The sequence below is a fragment of the Pagrus pagrus genome (genome assembly GCF_965226575.1).
Source record: "Pagrus pagrus genome assembly, chromosome: 10".
NCBI classification, from domain to species: Eukaryota; Metazoa; Chordata; class Actinopteri; order Spariformes; family Sparidae; genus Pagrus; species Pagrus pagrus.
In genome coordinates, this window is record NC_140194.1 from 15249213 (window position 1) to 15269520 (window position 20308).

The 20308-nt window shown below is 40.9% G+C and overlaps 2 protein-coding genes across 4 annotated transcripts in view; both read left to right on the plus strand.

The window, feature by feature from the left end:
• The window catches only part of cntn1a (contactin 1a), a 68322-nt gene extending 64995 nt beyond the window's left edge, over positions 1-3327 (plus strand). For both annotated transcript variants that reach the window (XM_084364716.1, XM_084364715.1), the window contains exon 24: positions 965-3327. In XM_084364716.1, the coding sequence (XP_084220842.1) occupies positions 965-1041 (77 nt within the window). In that variant the 3' untranslated portion in view covers positions 1042-3327. The remainder of the gene's footprint in view (positions 1-964) is intronic.
• A 3842-nt stretch (positions 3328-7169) lies between these two features.
• The window catches only part of LOC311263904 (PDZ domain-containing RING finger protein 4), a 124278-nt gene continuing 111139 nt past the window's right edge, over positions 7170-20308 (plus strand). The window contains exons 1-2 of one of the 2 annotated variants that reach the window (XM_084364268.1): positions 7170-7335; positions 7441-7533. In XM_084364268.1, the coding sequence (XP_084220394.1) occupies positions 7174-7335; positions 7441-7533 (255 nt within the window). In that variant the 5' untranslated portion in view covers positions 7170-7173. The remainder of the gene's footprint in view (positions 7336-7440; positions 7534-20308) is intronic. The other variant, XM_084364269.1, reaches the window with a different exon arrangement.

The following is a 20308-nucleotide window of genomic DNA, read 5'->3' on the forward strand; positions in this document are numbered from 1 at the left end:
TCTTTCTTGCATTTTGGGTTCCTAGCAGCTTTATACTTTGTTAAATTGACAAAATGAGAAATCAGAAACCTTGAGTCTTCTTTTCTGTAAACATGTATCCTTGTTCTAATAAAGTGTTAACAATGAAAAATTGGGAAGCAGAAAAAGCTGCTGACACTTTATAAGATACTCATTTAGATGAATGACTCTTTTCCCTTCATTTGTGTTTTCTGTTAGATGAACATTGCATTACCATGACTAAGAGTAATCTCTTGGGAAAAATACTATTGTATTCATTCGCTTTGGTTTCACATCATTGTAACAAAATAAAGAAAGCCTTCAGTTATCTAACCACATTTTAAATCCATAGTGCTGAGGTGAAACACTGTGACTGTTCGTTGCTGGCCTGCCATTTGCTAGCGAGATTATACCCGGTTCAGAGTTGGCGGTAGGTTATCATTTGTCACAGCTAGAGGGTTCCCAGGGCTGTCACTTTAGGTTTCATACCTTAGATTGGAGGGCTAAGATGGGAAACTTTACGGTCCGTGACTAAAGCCTTGATAGCCCACTGACTCGATCCCCTCACTGGCTGATGGACTGACAGGTAGGCTGACTGGATAGAGGAGGCCTTAAGCCTCTGTAATTGATCTTGATGAGTAGAGGAAACCCCTCCTGTGGTTTTCCCTTATCCCTTATCGTTCAGTCCAGACCCACCTGACAGCTTGATTTCACAGACCCGGGAATTTAAGCTGTGGGGGATTTCAAATGCAGGGCATTGACAAATCGAGGGGCATTTAAGGTGATCTCCACACAGATGGGGTATAATATCACACTTCAAGCACCAAATATGATCTTTAGCTTGATGGATGAGAGCGGGACACTCAAGGGACGTGTATCCTCTACCTCAAATCAGAAGCAAATTGTTGTCTGTCCAGTTATTTTTCAAGCACAAAGTGACAAACCTTCATCTCTGTGTGTCTCTCAGGTGGAGGCGTCATGGTCGCCCAGTCTCTCAGCGTACTCTCCCTGCTCCTGGTGGCTCTCCTCTGCCTCAACCTCTGAATGTAGCGCCATCTTTGTCACTTTCCGTGAAGGAGACTCTTTATTGTGACGCCTGTAAGGACTATGGGAATCTCTCCACAAACGTTTGGTTCAACCCTATAACCCGGGACGTCATATTCCAAATCTTCCCCTCTGGAATATGTTTGTGGACATAGACACAGAAATGGAAAAAAAAAAATTGGAAATGGACAAAGACATCCCTTATTTATCCACAAAAAGCCTCTTTGGAGGAGTGTCAAAGGAGTTCTGTCAACTTTTTAAATATGCCTTATATAAACGACCGCACTTATCTTTCACAAAAACTTGTTTTAAAGTGGATCATGACTGAGAGTGTGAACATCACACTTTGCATAGGTTGGCTGTTAAGTCCTTTTACATCATGAAGCCGACCTTTCTTATAAAGATAAGGACAGTGTTTCCTCAGAAATGTAGGCTTCATTCGATCTGAGATATTTGGGAAAATCAATCCTACAGTGCATTCCATAGTATAAGGCAAACGAGTAGCTGTGAAGGATAAGTGTATGAGTTTATCAAAATGTCTTTATGTCTTTCTTTACTTGCAGTTCAGTGGCATTTTCTTCTATTTTCTTTTTAAAATGAAGCACACCATTTGTTACAGAGATACAGTCAAAGCAAATCTCACCCTCTCTTACTTGATTTTATTAACAGACATCATAGAGGAAAGAGCAAAATATGTAATGCTTAAATAATACAGTATATCCAATAACTGTTTTTTCTATCTAATATACTATGGATGTTATTTGAAGAAAAATAGATTTTTGACCTGCAATCAATGCTTATTTCCAAATCGTAACATGAGCTCTATTAATAGAAAACCACTTTCAAAAATTGTGTGCATGTTGACTTTGTTACGTGGAGGAAATGGTTCAGGAGTGGATCCATATTTGCAAAGCTGAATGTTAAGCAAACCATAGGAAACAGGAAGTGAACAGAACAACATATCAATCGTGCAGTTTCACATGCAAAACTGCAGCAGACATTGTGTGACAGTGGTTATTTTGATTGCTCGCCACCTCTGGTTATATTTGTACAACTGTGCGGTGATGGAGGCTTTGCCACGACATCTGGGTCAATACTGAAAACTGCTCCATGTTTGTGAATTAAACCTGAACTAAAAAAAAAGAAAAAAAAAAAGCAAACTTTTGTTTTGACTGTATCATTAGGACCTCAGTGGTACCCGCTGGTGCTTTGTAAAGAATGTTGGCATTGTTTTTTTTTTAGTGTAAACGTTTTCATTTCATCTCATTTATGGCTTTGTGTGAGAGTCACTATTAACAGTTACAGTGAACGGTAGCGACACTCATGCCCTCCAATAATTGTGCAATGTCCGATTCATCTGTTGCTACTTTATATTTTCTAATAAGACAACTTGCCTAGCTCCTATAACGGTGATCTAGAATATAAAATTTTTCGTGATCTGGAATAAACTGAAGCAAAGCCATCCATGTCGACGGTAAGAGCCCATTCGAAGCTCACGACGTTGTTTCGTCTGCATTATTTGTCTTTTTATTAACATGTGATCAGAGATATATAAACATTATCAACTGTTGTCGTTCTTTTGTTTATGATTATTATATTTGTATGTCATGATCCACGTCTAGCTGGACAGTTTCAAAGTTTATTTCCCTCGAGTGGAGGAACAAAAGCTGTGTTTTGAACTCCTCCGATTCATTTCTTGTATGACTGATGCTGGCCATGCTTCTACATTGTGACTATATCAACATCCACCACAAAGTGCTTTTCCCCAGTTTCCCTTCATGCGACAAATCATAAAAAGAGTTGCCAAATGCATGAACGCCTTGAACTCTGACATTTTGGACGCAGCAGTGGTTCTACATTCTAACATGCATGACATTGGAGAGGAATCGGCACATTACGACATCATAGCAACTTCTCAACCTCTCAGCTTCATAAGAGATACATTCCATTCCTGAGTGACATCCCTTTACGTCAGAGACAGTGTAGATGTAAGTCTAATACGTGCATTAGCTGCTAAGCTTCATTAAGCCAGTCATCTCATGGGGAGAGGTGTTTTTACAGAGAAAATCTCAGACTGACTAAAGGAATCTCACTCATTAAAGTTCAGAATTGGTCCTGCAGTCTCACGCACACGATGGTTGGGATTTGATAGCATCACTGGTGGCAGTGGCGGCATGTTTGCTGAGGTTCAGCGCTCCGCTGGACTTGAACAGCACTTGTGAGGGATGAAACTGGAACCTCTCATTGGCTGGACAAGGAACAATAAAATTGTAGTTACCTATTAAAGTGCTCTGGTGTTTTCTCTGTTGTTCTGCAGTGACTTTTCAGACATGGGAGTCTTGAAGAGGAGTACTCCACAGAGTGAGTTCACTGTAAGGGTGTGAGTGCAAGTAAAAATTGACTGTGTGAGTCTCAAGAACTTTTGGCTGAGATCTGGTGTGAGTCAGGCTTACAGTCAATGATGGAAGAAGTATTCAGATCCTTCACTTAAAGGGTAACTCCACCAATTTCACACATTAAATTGTTTACAAGTCTTGGGGAGTACTACTGCATATGTGTGTATTAAACTGCATTGTGGGTGGTGTGGGCACCGGGTTTTAAAAAGCAGTCCACTGGTCTGCATTGCCCTCCTATAACAGAACCAGAGATATAGCCTTTTTTATTCCATGCATTCTTCTTCCTTTTCAAAACTTGGTGCCTACATTACCCACAATGCAACTTAGCCACAAAGTGACATCACTGGAGGCAATCTATCGACAAAATGCTTTATGCTACTTTATTTTTCACATATGCAGTAGAACTCTGAAACCTGTAAACATGCTTTAATGTGTAAAATTGTTGAAGTTACCATTTAAGTAAAGCAGCAATACAACATGTAAAAAAAAAAACTGCATTACATTAAAAATCAAAGTCAAAGAATATCATTTGTACATGGTTTGTTGTATAACAATGCATTATGTTTTATCAACCCCTCATATATTATATCATGTGAAATATTGATATTTTCACTGAAGAATTACTGAAACAATTAATAGATTATTAAAACAGTTTGTTTTCTTTTTATTGACTAATCAACTAATTGTTCCAGCTCCACTATCAGATAAATATGTCGAAGTAAAAAGTACTTTACATTCCACCACTGATTTGGTTTTTCATATATTTTTATTTATTTTAAGTGAATTACTGGACAAGGACATACTGTATACAGTAGATGAGGAAGAAAGATGCTAAATATACCAATATATTCAAGATTTACCTTTGGAACAGTCGACTTCTTTAAAACAATATTAGTCAAAGAATAACAATCACACCACAGGTTATGAAGGAGTTGTTCTAGAGATTTCAATCATATTGCATGATCCACATAATAAGACTGAGGAGTTTGCCAAGGTGTCATGGAATAGATGTTAATCTCTTCTCTGAGCACGTTGAAGACTTCTCAGCGTCAGCTCAAAACAGCTTTTTTGACAATAAATCTCACCACAGGGTCCATTTAATAGCTGGTCTTTAGATTTCAATCACATGTCATGATCTTTATCATCTTAGCTGCACTGACAAAGCATTGTGGATTTGTGCCACATTTTTTGTGTTGCACCATACTTAAAAGTTGTAGCTGCGTGTCCCATGTAAAGAGAAAAGGAGACAGCTGAAAATGTGATGAAAAGGTAACATTTAAAAGTTTAAGTTCACAGTAAGTCAGCCTGAGTTCACTGGTGAATGAAACGTGCCAGTGTGAAATACTGATGTAACTTTAAGAAGTCGGTCGATGAAAGCTGAAGCGATGCAGAAAACACAGTTTAGCACGTCCACAGTTTCAGTTGAAACACACATAGCAGATGTATCAAAAGTTGTAAGAGGTGCTCTCAAATTCAGACAGATCGTCCTCTGGGGTCACACAGCAGGTGATTTTTGCTCTTCTCTTAGATGTGTCTACACTCCTGAGGTGGATTTAAATAAAAAATCTGCTTTGTTGGTACAAAGAAACGCTTGTGTTTTAAATCACTGCTGCCCTGGGATTCAAATATTTTACACAGAACTGTGACTTTAATATTCATAGCAGCTCTCACATATCATATAAAACAAACCAGAGCGCCATTTATCATTCATGAGTCCCTCAATCAATGTGTGGATTTTTCCCTCTTTTAAACCACGTCTGTCTCCAGAAGAAAGCTATTATTTACCAAATATATCACAGATTGTGTTTCAATCTGTCCTCCATTACAGATAAGGTCGACGTTGTCATTGTATGGTTTTTCAGGCAGAAACAGCTGTTGGAGTTTGCACTCCTATCAGGTATCCAGCAGATGAAACGTAGATGGATATCGCCTCCCCTCATGGATTAGGTCAGACCAAATGAATCAGATTTTAGATTCCCATTGAGCTCAAGTTCATCTCTCCGTTTCAATCAGGAGTCTTAATGGTTAATGGAAATCAGCTCGCGGAGAGAAGAAAAAGACCGAGATAACCTCTTTTTTTCGGTGGCTTATCAGTCAAAGCATATGGCCTGTGTGATAGGTCTGATCCCAGGTGGAAGTGTAACACTTTCACCAAAACAAACCCAGACTGCTGCTGGGTTCAGTCTGACTTCTCCTCCAGGTCACATCTGTAAACTCATTCGGTCCTGGAAACATAACCGCTCGACAGTTAATTTAAGGAGATTTCATTTAATATCTCAGCATAAAGTAACACAAGAGCTACTATTTCATTTGCAGTGATTGACGGGAGGAGAAACACATTCCTCTGACCTCCTTGTGCGTGTGTTTTCGCAGACAGGTGTGCCGTCCTAGGACAGATTGCGCTATTGTCTTTGTAAATCGACACCTGTTCTCTGACAGCTCAGACAACACAAAACATACTTTAAAGTGGTGCACAGCCAACTAGAACCAGACCGCTTCGCTGGGAGACCTGAAACGTGACGCCCTCGCTGAGATGCCTGCAATATGTCATGCTGTGTCAGGCAGTGAGACTGGCCTGGACTCATGCAGGAAGGCTTTATAAGTGGAGGTCCCCGAGCAGATATTGTGTTACAGGGCCAGGGTTTAACCACTGAAGGATCATCATCCCCTTGAGACAGGTTTCACTGACTTCATCTCTGCAGAAACCTGTGCCAGAGGTGGATTTAATTAATTTAATACTGTTAAGAGGAGGTTTAATAAAAGTGATAATGTCAATCATGATGTGGACTGTTAAAGCACTTTGAAGGTGCACTTGGGCAAGACATTTTAATGAGTAGAGAAAGATTTTCATTGGAACAAACTGACAACACAGTTTCATACTGTTTTACTTTGTTCATATTTGGCGGACCCTGCCACCTTTCTAGCTTCGAGCAGTGTTCTGGGGACCTTATTTTCCTCTGAGAACAGCTTGCTTACTCAGTTATGGAAAAAAAAAAATATTTCCGAGTTTGTATCATTACCTCATTAATTTTTGAGTTCAAATTTCTTCTCCAAAACCACACAGTGCCCCTTTAAAATGAGCAGTTTACATTTCTATTTGACATACGACATTTAAAAGTATGCGAGTGAAAGAGCGACCTCTGCTGGTGAAGATTTATAAAACAGGAGTTCACAGCTGCACTAAAGGAAATGAAAACTGCACAAAAACTCAATAAAAACGCACTAAAAAAAGAGCAGATTGTAAAGCTGGGTGCACAGCTGTCGTTTAGTTAAAGTCTAACACATCATGGCGTGAATGTGAGCACCGGGAGAGACAGTGAGCCTGAGCACACAGGGCAGCAGAAGTGAGTCAGCAGGGTGAAGTTTGTGCTCAGACAGACTTGACTCCACATCTCATCTCATGTCGTAGGAGAAGTGGCGCAGCCCCTCGGCTCAGCGTCAAACTTTGGAGCGCACACTTGTGCAACAACTCCAACTCATCGTCCCGAGGGGGGAACTTATTATGCGCGCTGAATGCGGGAAAAAGGAGCCCATTTGCCAGGTTTTAAACTCCGGGATGGAGTCTGAAACAAAGCCAGAGACCAGTCCTCATGTCGAGGGTGTCTGTCAGAGAGGATGCGGGCTGCCGCTGTCCGCCCAGGACTCCGGGAAAGGGGAGCACTGCTGCGTGGACGCGCTCCGCTCGGTCACCGACGCGCTGGAAGGAAGGAGCGCGGCTCTGGAGCACGAAGCCCGGATGGCGAGGCTCAGGTGGAACCGGAGGGAGCAGTCCCTGTTAGCCCAGGTGACGGCTCTGCAGAACGAGGCCCAGCTCGCTGCTCTCAGGTACCAGAGGAGACTGCACCAGTACATGCTGCACATCAACAGCATCGCAGAGCAGGTGATTGGGTACTACAAGGTGAGGGGGGTGATCTATGTGGTGTAATTAGCAGGGCAAGTGTGATGGATGTGTTAACCTGAGTGATGAACCTGTTACATTTCTGTGTGTTTTTGGCTGAATTAGAGTGACTTGAGAGCACCAGCTGACATGCAGAGCCAGATATCAGATAAAGCAACATGTGCAGATGGAGCTCAGGAGCAGCTCAACCCACCTGAGGTAAGAGAGGCACTCTCTTATTTTGAAGCCCTGCTTGCTGGAAACTCTGGCATTTATGGCTCATTCATAGAAGTTTTACAAGTAAAGCCTGGGGTGTGTTTATCTGAAAATGGCCTCAGGCAGCAGCAGCAGCGCCTTTTTATTATCTTATCCGTCAGTGTCTGTGTTGACTTCCCAAAGCTGTTGATGTTTGGATCAGCTGAGTGTTTTCAGCCTCTTGTGCATCAGGATTTTACTTCTTCCTACTGATTCACCTGCTGCCTCCTCAGCTCAGGCTTCTTAGCTCTGCTGCTAGACTGTTTGTGTAAATGTTGACTGTGGGATCACAGTGCATGCTATGGAGTGTTGCACCGTGTGAATGGACAGGTAATCTCTCCTCACAGCCTGATGTTTGTCATTTGGTGTGGTCTCACTTTCTCAAAGTGTGTGTTTGACAAAGGGATTTGTTTTATGACTAGTTGAGTATTATGAATATATAATGTGCATATAGTTGTAGAGCTCGACTGACACTGGAGTTTTGGGGCTGATGCTGATATTTTTTGGAATGATTCCTCAAATGTTACATATGCAGTGGAGGCAGGATGTTTTACAGTTTCACAATAAATTCTATTGTGTTCTATACGTGTTATGCACTGAAAGAGTAAACTTAACTGGAAATGTAATATGCATTATTGTAGAAAGTTAAGTTTTCATATCTGCACATATCAAACAATACATTCACCAACACAATATATCTCAGATAGGCCAACACCGTCATAACCACTGAGTGTCTCACTGTGTGTTCTTGTTTTGTCATGATTTTTGGAAAATAACTTTTTCCGACGAGAAGATTCATGTTAATCCCTCTCGAAACAACAAATCGGAAAAGTCAGAGAAAAATTTGGTACTCGAGTTGCCGAGTTGACATCATATGATGCTGAAACAGGGAAGATGAAGGTAAACAATGGGTTGGTGATAAGAAACCTTTACCAAACCTTTTACCTTCATAACTCGGGAAATGGGACCATCCAAAGAGCCCGTGAATGCTTGTTTTAGACATACAAACGCTTTTTTAATTCAAATGTATCGTATGTACAAAACGATTGACTTTGAGACGAGGGAACAAACTTATTTCTGGGTTTCAGGACCCATTTCTTCGGCACTCTACGTCAGCTGACGGATATGTTGGTCGGGCTCTATATAGTTGTAGTCACCAGTCTCTACCTCAGTGCCATGATCAAAGGAATCTGTTCATGTTCATGTTCTCAGTTTGTTTTGTCCACCCAGTGTAACTTGAGAAATGTGGTCTTTTTCCTCTTCCCTGTGTCCCAGCTGTTCTAACATCATTGTCTGGGTAGTGTTTAACCTTTTTGGAAAGTTTGGGGTCAAAATGCCTCGTCACATTTTGCCTATAATCACTGCATCCCAACTGTAGTCCGGCGTTGTGAAGAAAAAATGGAAATTCGAACCCAGCTCCAGCACCAAAAACGTCTTATGTGATATTTTTTACTGGGATGTGCTCTACATTAAATGCTGACTATGGAATATGATTTATTTCTACAAACAGTGTGAGTGAGCACCTTCTGCAGGTCCTCTTGGCAATGCCACAAGTCTATTATGGAAACTTAGCACATGCCAGCTGTAGCCGTGCATGAAAATGAAACATACTGGAGCACAAAATACTCTCACTTTTGGTGTTAACGGCTCAAATTGAATGTTAATCACTGCCTGTTTCCTTCTGTGCTTTTAAATAATTTGATCTTAATGAGCTCAATGCGGTGAGTTTCAAACTGCGCAGGAGTCGTTGTTCATGTTTCAGGGAATAATTTATTAAACCTCCCCACATGGCTGACAAATCTAATAATAGCTCTTGTTTTATTTAGCTCACGGGGTAGCCTAGAAGTTCGTTCTGTGTGTTGTGCTTGGGCTGCTGTTGAGGGTGGATGGGTTTAATGGTGGTAATGGTCATATAAAGTATCTCTCTAATTGCCTGCAGCATGCTGTGAGTGCAACAGACTCACTTTTGATTAATGTGGAAAACGGTTCACTCTTCTCTGCCAGCGCTGGGCAGCGACGCAACAGCATCTATTTTCGGCTCTCTCTTTGTTTTGCTCGTCTAAAAACTCCACTCTAATGCATCTTTAATAGTTTTCTCACTGTGTTTTCGTCTCTTGCTATCCAAATGGATTTTCCAATACTTGAGAGAGCTTGGTTGCACTTCATTGAACAAAGTTTTACAGTTTTGTGGAAATCCACTTCTTTGTAAAAAAAGTGATGGGCTTTCTGTCTGCATGGACAATATAGTTGGATGACTAGTAAACATCCCAGTAGCAGTTGTGGATCGTCACAGTCCCTTTTTGTGGGTGGAAATTAAACCTAATTGACCCTTTGTTGAGCAACGTCTGTCAGTGCCTGAGAAGCTTTTCGTTCCAGCATGGCACACAGTGCTAGAATGGATATGGTGACCAGATGTCCCAGTTTGTCCGTGTCCCCAAGTCCTGACAGATATCTGTAAAACACTCAAATGTCCCGGTTTTCAACGATTACTACCAAATAGTAGTGGTTAAATAACAATAATAATACTATCCTAGTTTTCAGCATTTACGTAGACGTTTATCACGTCCTGTCCCACACATTATTACCTATCCCAGTATAAAAATATAAACAAAGCACCATGCATCCGAATTCAACACTTTGTATGTGTGTCAGTCAATTAATGTGTCGTTGTCGAGGCTGTTGGTAGCCTGTGAGTCCTAGGCGAGCGTCGTAAGCTTTGATATTTGAAACTTTCTGACAGAATCCGGATGGTAACGTTAACCATCATGCTGAAGAGTTGGACAATGCAGCGTTCATGGCATCCACGGTGTGCTTAACGCTGGAATAATTTCCCCCCATCCTGATGAAAACACCTATGGTGCTTGGTTTTGGGGTTTTGATAATATGGTCACCATAAGAATGGAGATGTAACTGTTAAAACAATGGTTCACTGATTGAGACTGAGGTACAAGTTTCTCATTACTAGCCACTGACTGTCCATTTTTCAGGCTATTGCTATCCAATTTCTGCTCTACCTAGCCAGCTAGCCGACTAACTTTGGCTTTCACATGTGAGTTGGTTGAATTAAAACAAGAATCGTGTGAAAGGGATTTTAAACGTGTTCTTAAACATACATTATATTTTGTGAAAAGACTGAGGCTAAAGCTACATGTCTTCCAGCGTATTTTTTTTTGACTCTTCTAGAAAAACTGACAAGCAGAGGTTAGATTTATGTTTGATTGTTCCCATTTTCAAATAGTAGCCTTTGGGATGTGAATTAGTGAGTTTGCCTGTGGTTTGCTACAGGACAGAGCTGCTGACGTCACCCTAAACTCTAACAACTTGGCGTTCAGGACCAGTACCGGCTCCCACACTGTGCGAATACTACGTTTAACACAATTGTGCTAGTGCTCTGTGGGGCTTCTAACGCAACCCGTAAACCAACAATATAGTATAGTCGACAAGCGTAACTATGTTCTTCGGTTTTTGGAACAATACTTGTTTACTACTGTTTGTAGCCTGAGCTGGGCATGTTAGTTTTGCAGCTTACATATGAGCAGAGTAATACACTTTTATTCCACTCCAACAACAACAACAATTATGATGTTTGGATTTCGGGTTTGGAAAAAGCTGAAAAAGGACACCGCCATCCAAACTCAACTCTAAATGCTGACTGTCGTTCTTACTACAGCCCTATGCACAGCACCAGTGTATGGAGAAATCCAAAGCTTTTTAAAACCTGCCGTGACAAGTTTCTAGGCTGTAATTGGACAGTCATTGTTCAGGGACTGGATATAGCAAATCCTCAACTGATATGCTGGTTGGCTTAATCAATTGAGTTACACCTTGTCGAATATTGAGTATTGTTTCCAGTGGTTTGTGGACATGGCATTATTGTTGAAAAGATAATCAGAAAAGCCTTTGGGTCTATTGTTGAGGTGGCTCCAGCGATGAAGCAGTTCCACAAAGCTGCAAGTTGTTCTTTATTGTCAATTATCTTGACGGCTGCTGTGGAGAACAGCTTGCTGACAGCTTGTTCTGTAAAAACAGAGGCAACACACACAGAAAACGTTGACCGTGACGTATTTGGATTCATACCAGATTTTTCCATGTACCTCAGAGATGTACTGATCTAGATCCAGCTGATTGTCTCTTCACTGGCCTGACGGTGAATGCAGTAGGTGGCTGTCAGTGAGTCAGCCGGTTCTGCTGTGTTGAAAAGGGATAAAAGAAGCAAGACGCAGCCCTGAAACTGAAACAGGATTAGTCACCATTGCATAAACATGCCGTCGTCTTCATTTGCCCGTGCAATTTGCTGCTATGTTTGTTTAAACCAGGATGAATACGCAAATGAAACCGCAGCTGAGGTAAAACAGTCCCACTCCTCCTCTTGTCTGCAGCCAAGATCCCCCAAATCCACACTTGAACTCAGAGTCAGCTAAAAAGTTTGGAAACTAAGGAAATATTTTCATTTCTTTTCACAATGGATGGTTCTTTCCATCATCCACTACCAAAGCTGTTTAAAGTGTCGACTTCACAGGACAGTGAAAATGTACTCCGTTGACCCAGACTGTGCTTGCGACACCTCAGCAAAGTGCTACTGACAGACACACTGAGGCCTTTTCACCTGTCTGGGTGAGAGTACAGTAGCTCCTGCTGATTCTGCTTTTTGTTCAGATCAAGAGAAAAGAAAGGGGAGGGAGAGGAGTGAGTGGAGAGTGCACAACTCGAGTATCGGTCTCATCAAAATCCAATCTCGCGTGACAGGCGGGGACGAAAGCAAGGCCAGTTTGTTTGCTTCCATAACAAGAGATGATAGGAAAAGATTGCTTTGCGACATGAGAGAAGACGGATTTATGACCTCTGCTTTTATGTCAGATGATTTGATTTTTCCTGCCCAGACCGAGCCCCCCAAACATGATACACAAACGAATATCTTTTTTCCCAAATGAAGTTGGGTGTTGGCATGGTTGAAAAAAGAAAATCTGTAATTAAAATATGGAAAAACAATTTTCATATGTTGCTGCAAACAAAGGCAGATGTCTTATGGTCAAATCAGTTGGGCACACAGTTGTACACATCTTTTTACTGCTTGTCTAGACAGCTTTATAGTCACTTTGTGCCTCAATTCCCCAAAGCACTTTGTGGAAAATGGAAGAAAATGCTTGTATTCAGAGTAAATGGCATAGAGTCATTGCTTTACAGCTTGCTGTCTGCTGCCCTCCCAGCTGACAGATCGAGAAAATGAGATTGCTAGACACGGAAATTGAGTCGATCAAATTGTCCCTTTCAACTTGTGCCAGTCACGGTGTAAATATGGAGTTTCTGTGAGTCTCTCTAGATGTTTTCTGTACCTGTTCTGCTCTGTTTGGGACGTCATTTACACAGAATTTACATGGCAGCTGTTTATGCTTCGCCTGTGAGACACGGACCGCCCTGCTCACCATTTCCTATTTCCTCTCCAATCCGACGGACACACACACTGAGCTGCTAAAACAAACTTCAGCTTGCATTGATTTAGATTCATCATTAAAAATAAATTTGATTTAGATAAGCACATAATTGTTTAATGCCTCTTTAACAGCAGTGTTTAAGGTCTTACTCCCGCTTATCTCCATGCATATTTATAGGAATTTCATTAGTGAAAGGAATGTTGAATATTTTCATAGGTGTGGGTTTGGCAAATGAGATGTTTTTCTAAAGTTGTTGGCAAGTGCCTGTGTTAGTTAGCGAGGCAGATATTGAGATTAGGTTATTCTAGATTGCAAGGCTGTGGATTTGGACCAACCTAGAGCAGTGGCTGTAGAGAAAATCATGCATCTTTGTGGGTTTTGTCCAGTGTTTGTGTGTGTTTGCATGTGTTTTACTTAAGAAGTCCAGGTGTGTTGTTTTAGGCAGGAGGTGTGAAAACGAAAACTGTTCAGCTAAAGACCACCACGCTCGTAAAGAGGAGCACTCTGGGTAAATTTGTCCCTACCTGCTGAAAAGCCCCCTTTTTAAATGTCGATGGGGTGTTGGTAAGTTTGGTCTGCAGGATGTTGGCGAGTAATTCATACTGACTTAAATTCATACTGACTTGAATTCATACTGACTTTCACACTGTTGAAAACTTATGTTCCTGATTAGATGCATTCATCCAAAACATCTGCAAAGTCAAATCTACACCCAGCAGTCTAATACAGCCGTGAATAATTCCTTTCAGGAGTGATTGTGAAGTAATATGGGTAATTGTGCTTGCAATGATCGCATTTTTTTGAGATTTTATTGACCAAACATTAAACCGATTTATTGTGAAAATAAAAAATAAATAAGATTTAAACCTGGGCCTTTTTTTTTTTTTTTTTAAGTGTAAAAAAGTGACTGCATTTCAGCTTTTGTGCAGGTTTAAAACTTTATCGGTGTACTTGTGTGTGTACCCATATGTTTGCGTCTGACTGGGTTTCTTACAATGTGGTCCTAGCATCGACTTTTCTCCCGGTTTCTGTGTTCTGTGCTTTATCTGCGGACAGTTTCTGTGCTGTTTCCTCCAGGAACAAGGTTTGAACAGATGTTCACGTATTGCAGATTAGTCCTCTGCTGTAGCTCTGCTGTCAGGTGGACTGCAGGAAACACGCGATGACTGGAGTGATTCATCATTTAAGTCGCCAGGAGGACAACGCTTTGCTTTATTCACACCTTAATGTGTGCGGCCCCCGAGTTCAGGACTCGTCAGCCAACATCTGGAAAAGAGCCTAGTGTCTAAGTGGCTAAACAGAAACTGATGAACTTTCCAGGTCATTTACTTTCTAGTATAGTGTTGTAAGGTATGTACATGAAGCTGTACCCAGGTACATGAACAGACATAAACTTACACATGTATGTACTTGTAATACACACACTGTTCTAACACACACTCACACACAGCTGGTACAGATGATATGGACCTCCTACCCACCTTATCGCTGATGTCATGGAAAGCTCCACTGTACACAAAAGGTCTCGTGTAACCAAAAGCTCTCTTCTGCCTTGTAGTTTGATGAGAAAATGTCTTGTTATGAATTTGATTCACCAACTAATTATCTGTGGTCAAATCTGAACTCGGTCGCCCCCTCTGTTCCCATGTTTACCACCACCGGGGGGTTTGGTTAGTCAGTGACCTGATGCCTTTTGAACTCAAACCGACCCACAGATATCCTTTATTCTCGATAAACATGTGGCTAAACCTACAGCTGTTACAGGGAGATTACTACAGTGAAAGCCTTGAGTCAGCATGTACACATGTGTACACAGCCAGCTGCAGTGGCCACTCTATCATCAGCGTTCTCCACACAGCTTGTAATGAGTGTGTACTGAGGTAAAGTTGTGGTTGGACCTATTCACAGTGAGAGCCACAGTAAGAGCCAGTTCTCTTCTATCCAAGTTAAACATGCACAACATGGCCAGCATCGGTACCATGGTATAATAACCAGTAGAAGTGTCTGCTTGTAGGAAAAGTACGCAATCCCTGTGAGTGTAAATGAACTATATTATTAGGCCCACAATAGTTTGTACTGTTATGTAATGTTTTTTATTCACAGTCGCAGTAAGCAGCAGTAAATGAAATGAAAACCGAACTATAAAAACATGCAACACATCTTATTGCTCTTTCTCCTCCTATTTGCCACATGTTTTTTTAAAAAGCTTGTGCAGTCGGTATGCAGTCTCGCTGCAACAGTCTGTGCACAGCTTTAATTTCAATCAGTGATTTTCATTGTTAGTGGTCGTTACAGTGGTGGAAGAAGTACTCAGATCTTTAAAAATTAACAGTTTGAAAAAATAACAGTGTTGACGTTATGTCAAAGACCTCCGTGTATTGTGTTGTGGAGATAGCTACTAAAGAGACGGCAAAAGACCCCTGTAGTTTCAGCGGGCAGATATGTAGCAGCTGTAATAAATGAATGAAATAAACTCAGAAAATGTCAAGAAATTAAATACTCACTTCTATTTCTATCTTCTTTCTAAACAGAAAAGTACAACCATATACCTTCTCTCTTTTACAGAACTAAGCTGAGCTTAATTACCTCGTCATCTCATCTTAAAACACACTCCATGAGCAATGTTACTTTTGCTTTCAGCCGTGTTGGAAGTTGGAATATTGCCATTATTAAAGTACAATTCTTAAAAAACCTTTAAAAATTATACGAATAGTTTGAACAAAACAATATGGTCCATATTGACATCAAACTACAATTAAAATGTAAAAAGTGAAAGTATTCATCATGCAAAATACAGCATACAGCCGATAAAGGTGGAACTGTGTATACTGCCTGTGAATTTCCCCCAAGGGATCAATTAAGTCTTACCTTTATCGATCCATCCACAATAAATCTTACTTTATCTGTTGAGTAAATAGAATAGTTGGCTCTGAATTGCAGTGGAGTAGAAATACAAAGCAGCATTAAAAAGTACCTCAAAATTGTACTCGAGCACAGTGCTTGAGTAAATGTTCTTAGTTACTTTCCACCACCAGGCCACTAGTACATCAAACACTTGCTGTCCAGACATTTATTGTCAGTTAAGCCTGAACCCATAAAAACTGTGGCCTCACACTATTGAATCCATTGCAGATAATGTGGAGAGGTTAAAAAGCGTCTGTGGATCATGTTGAGCTACACATCATGGCCTTTGTCAGAGAAGACCGTGACATTACCTTTGGCCTTTCAGTGGAGGTGCTGAACCTCCATCAAAGCACCATGCCAGCAGACTGTATTTACTGCGCATTCATCGGAGAACTGAATTAAGGCTGCCTCTGCTTTTGTCGACAGGAGGATTAGGGCTTAATTACATCTGGGCAGAGGTTGCCATATAGTCAGAGAAACAAGCGTACAGTGGGAGACCGGTGCAGTGCATTAGGGAGGTGTTGAGGAGAGGGATAAGCCTGTGTAATATGCCAGGTGCGTCCAGGGTATTAGCAAACACTGGCACGGCACTGTGCGCCTGCCAAGACAAGGGATCAAAACAAACCCCCCCTTTTGAATACTCGCTCTCATTTCATGTTGAAGGCCAACACTCGCCTGTGTCGGGCATTGCTGAGTGGAAGAAAACAGTAGAACATTATGTCTTAAATCCAAACAAAATTGTGTACAAGATGCAGCCGCACATACACAAACACCAAACACCCCCACACACAAACACACGTGCATAAATTGCCTTTGTTTATCAGTCAGTCTCCTCTGGTGGTATCTAGTCACGCATGCAGTTTTGGTTTTCTTTGTCTAGATTTAAAAATATCCATCTGTGAGAATTTTTCCTTCATCCCACAACAAAGGCATTTTGTTTGTGGTCCACACAGCACTGAAAATGTAACACCAACCTCTTTTTTAACCTCACTGAAGCTCACATCACTGTGAACAGCTTTTAATTGGACAGTTCTCATGAAAACTATTTACAGAAAGTCAATACCTGCGGAAATTATAGGTGCAATATGTAAGAATTGGCCACCTGTCGAATTCATTTTCCAAACCGACAGGCGGCAGCATATCACCTGAGTAACTGCTGACTTATGCTAACTGTAACTGTCTTTAGTGAGTTAGCTCAGTTAGCCATGCAGCTAGTGGTCCAGACAGGAGCTCGGAGCAGCTTCATCCTCAGGGAAACATAAATGTGTGTAAAAGGTTTGATGGCAATCTCTTCAATATTTTTCCTAAACTAAATGTAAGGCGCTTGAGGAAAAGTCATCAGGATTCATCCTTTTGGTAACATGAACGGTTCTACTAAATTTCTTGACAATCCGTAAATTGTGTAATATAAAGCCATATAAAATCAGTCTTTCCTTTTCATTCTGGACGAAGTTTAATTGCCCATAAAGATTGTTTTTGCACATTCCCCACCACTCTTCCCTGACTTCACAAATGTTTTTTTTTCCTTTTTCGTTTCAGTCTCCTGCAGTCAAAATAACAATCAATCAATTTTAACCACATGAAAACAAAGGCTTCCTCTCCCAGAAACCCTCCCTCATGAATATGAATTTGTTCTGTTATTTCTGTCTCAAATACTTAATAATATTTGAACAATGGCAACATCAGAACTGTAGTCGCCGTCATCGCAGTGAATGAGTGGGCTTCTCCCTGTAATAGCCAGAGAGCGATGTTTGCTCGGTGTAGCGTGACCTCTTAGGAACTAGTTAGTGACAGGCTCAGTGTATTACTTTAGCTGCCAGATAGAGCTGCCCAATTTCATTCCAATCATCGCCTTCATGTTGTTACTGGAATTGAGAGAGGAAGCGCTGACGGATGTGTTTTTAATTAGCTAAATGGGCTTACAGAGAAATTGACTATGAATATTCATTGTGATTCGCTGTTGTCCTACAGATAGAGCTGAGTTTTAATCATAATAGTTTCAACGTCTTGAAAGGAAAGTAATTGGTTCAAGCACACTTATTAAATGTTCTCTTTCCAGTAGTACAGATAATTGAAATCATAAGCACTGTGCAGTCATTTCATAGCCATTTACTACATAATCTGCAGTATTATAGTCTCAAAGATCAGATTTATAACAGTATTCACTTACAGCCAGAGCTGTTCAGAAGGGTTCTCGGGCAAGTCAAGTCTATCAGGTCCCTTAATGCTGACCATTCAAATGACAAGAGTCATTTAAAGCAGTGTTAAGTGTTTTTACATAACAGAGACCAAGTCCTTTATGTTCAAAACTGGATAATTATCCTTCACGGAAATCACAGTACATTTAAACATCTCACAGTTTGATGGCAACGTGTGATGCGATTGAAAGCTCAGGAGCAAGTGCTGCTTGAGTAGTTGACATTGTTAGATATTAAATACTATGATCGCCCACCCTTAGCCACCAGTGGCCAAAAACTCCAGAGGGTAACTTTTAAGTTGGAGCAAAGTCTGGACTAATAATTCATAAATAATGTTTTTGTGATGACTCTGCTTGAGGGATAAGCACCACTTTTGGTGATTGAGCTTCTTGCGAAGAGGCTTGTGAAAATGCTTAAGAGAACTAATGTGGGTGTTTCCCCTCAAAGAGAGAATCACTGCACATGCTCGTTCATTACTAAAAAAACCCACATGAGAGTGTGGCAGCCTGCTATGTTCGAATTTGCAGTGTGTTTTCACAGGGCGGCGCGCATACGTCAGTGTGTCTCTGCTTCATTTCCTGCTAATTGATCTCCATCGTGTAGAGCAGGAGGCAGATAGCAATCTGCATGTGTGTTTGTGTAACTGCCGCCAACGGCGAGCCAGATCTGTTGGGCCACAGTACAGCTGGTGGTGTTGAGTCAGCATGTTGAGGTCGCAGCGCTGGTGTTGGTTGCAGACCTCCATCTGGTTGTACCGACCGAGAGACACGCCAACCTCTCACTACATCTGATTCTATCTCAGCGCTCCAGATTGGATTTGGCCTGCCGCTCATTCAGAACACATTGTTTCTGAATGTCATGTGTTTCTCATTAAGTGGTGTTTGTTTGGCAGAGTAAAGCAAAAACTGATTTGGGATCAGTATCTACTACCACAATTTTAACCTGAGTGTTTTCTGCAGCTGAGTCCATGTGGGGAGTGTAACAGCGGTATACCACCAGCAGATGGCAGAAAGTACACACGTGTGCACTCTCATATTTGTTTGCAACCCTCCACAGATGTTGGCAGGGCTGTTGTTTTGTAGTTGTAATTAGGATGGATAGAAATAAATGGGAACTTGTTTAGATGTTCTGCTGCACATCTGACAGCTGTGTGTTTTATTCTCGTGGATGTGTTTTTGCTATTTTGCTTTAACTGTGGTCCTCAGTGACAACATACATACACACAGTTTTTTATTCATTCATGTGGTTATTTATTTTAGTGTTTTATTGTTTTTAAGTCCTTTTGAGTCTTGATCAGTAGAGCCATGAGTACTTTTTTGATGTTTTATCATGTTTGTTTACTGTCGGGGTTGTTTGTAAAATGTGTGCCAGGACGGATGCATTGTTTTCTCCAACTACAAACCAATTCCACCTACGTGTATAAATAAAGTAACCCGAACCTTCTTTGTTTTGGGTTTTTGCACTGTAAAAAGTGACCAAGAAGTTAATTTCGAATGTTAAAAATTGTTGAAATCCAGTGAAAAAGTACTGATTGTGCAGAAATGTAACAGTTAGATTTTAAAACTTGACTATTTGCTCTGTAATTTAGCGATTTCTGTTGACAAAACAATTTAAACTCAAGGTTCACTTACCCAGTGGTTTTGTTTGATGATGTCATACAGTTCATTTATAACTGAGCAAAGTGTTAATAGCTGATAATGCTGCATTGACGGGCTCTTCGGATGGTCCCACTTCCCGAGTTGGGAAGTTGTTTTTCTGACTTCCGTATGTTCAAGTCGGAAAAGTGGAAGCAACATGGACACCTGAAAGAACTTGTTTTGCATTTTATTGCTCAGAGCGTTTCATGGTTACAACCTAAAATACCATATTGCAGATTACATATGAGCCAAAACTTAATATGCAATACGTGACTTTGATAAAAGTTTCTACCATGAACCTAATGTTTACTTTTGTCAGGCGTGTTGCAGCGTCATATCACGTCCACTCGGCAACTCGTGTACCATAATTTTCTCTGATTTTCTGAGTTGTTGTTTTGACTTGAGGGGGCGTTCACATGATTTTTCCCAGTCTGAAAAATGTTTTTCAAGTTATTCTGACAGCACATGAATGCACATTGGACCATGTGATGCATTTGAAAGCTCTAGAAGAAGAAAGTAAGCTTTGTCAAATGCAGTTTCCAAGGTCAAGGGTGAATGTTGCATTCAC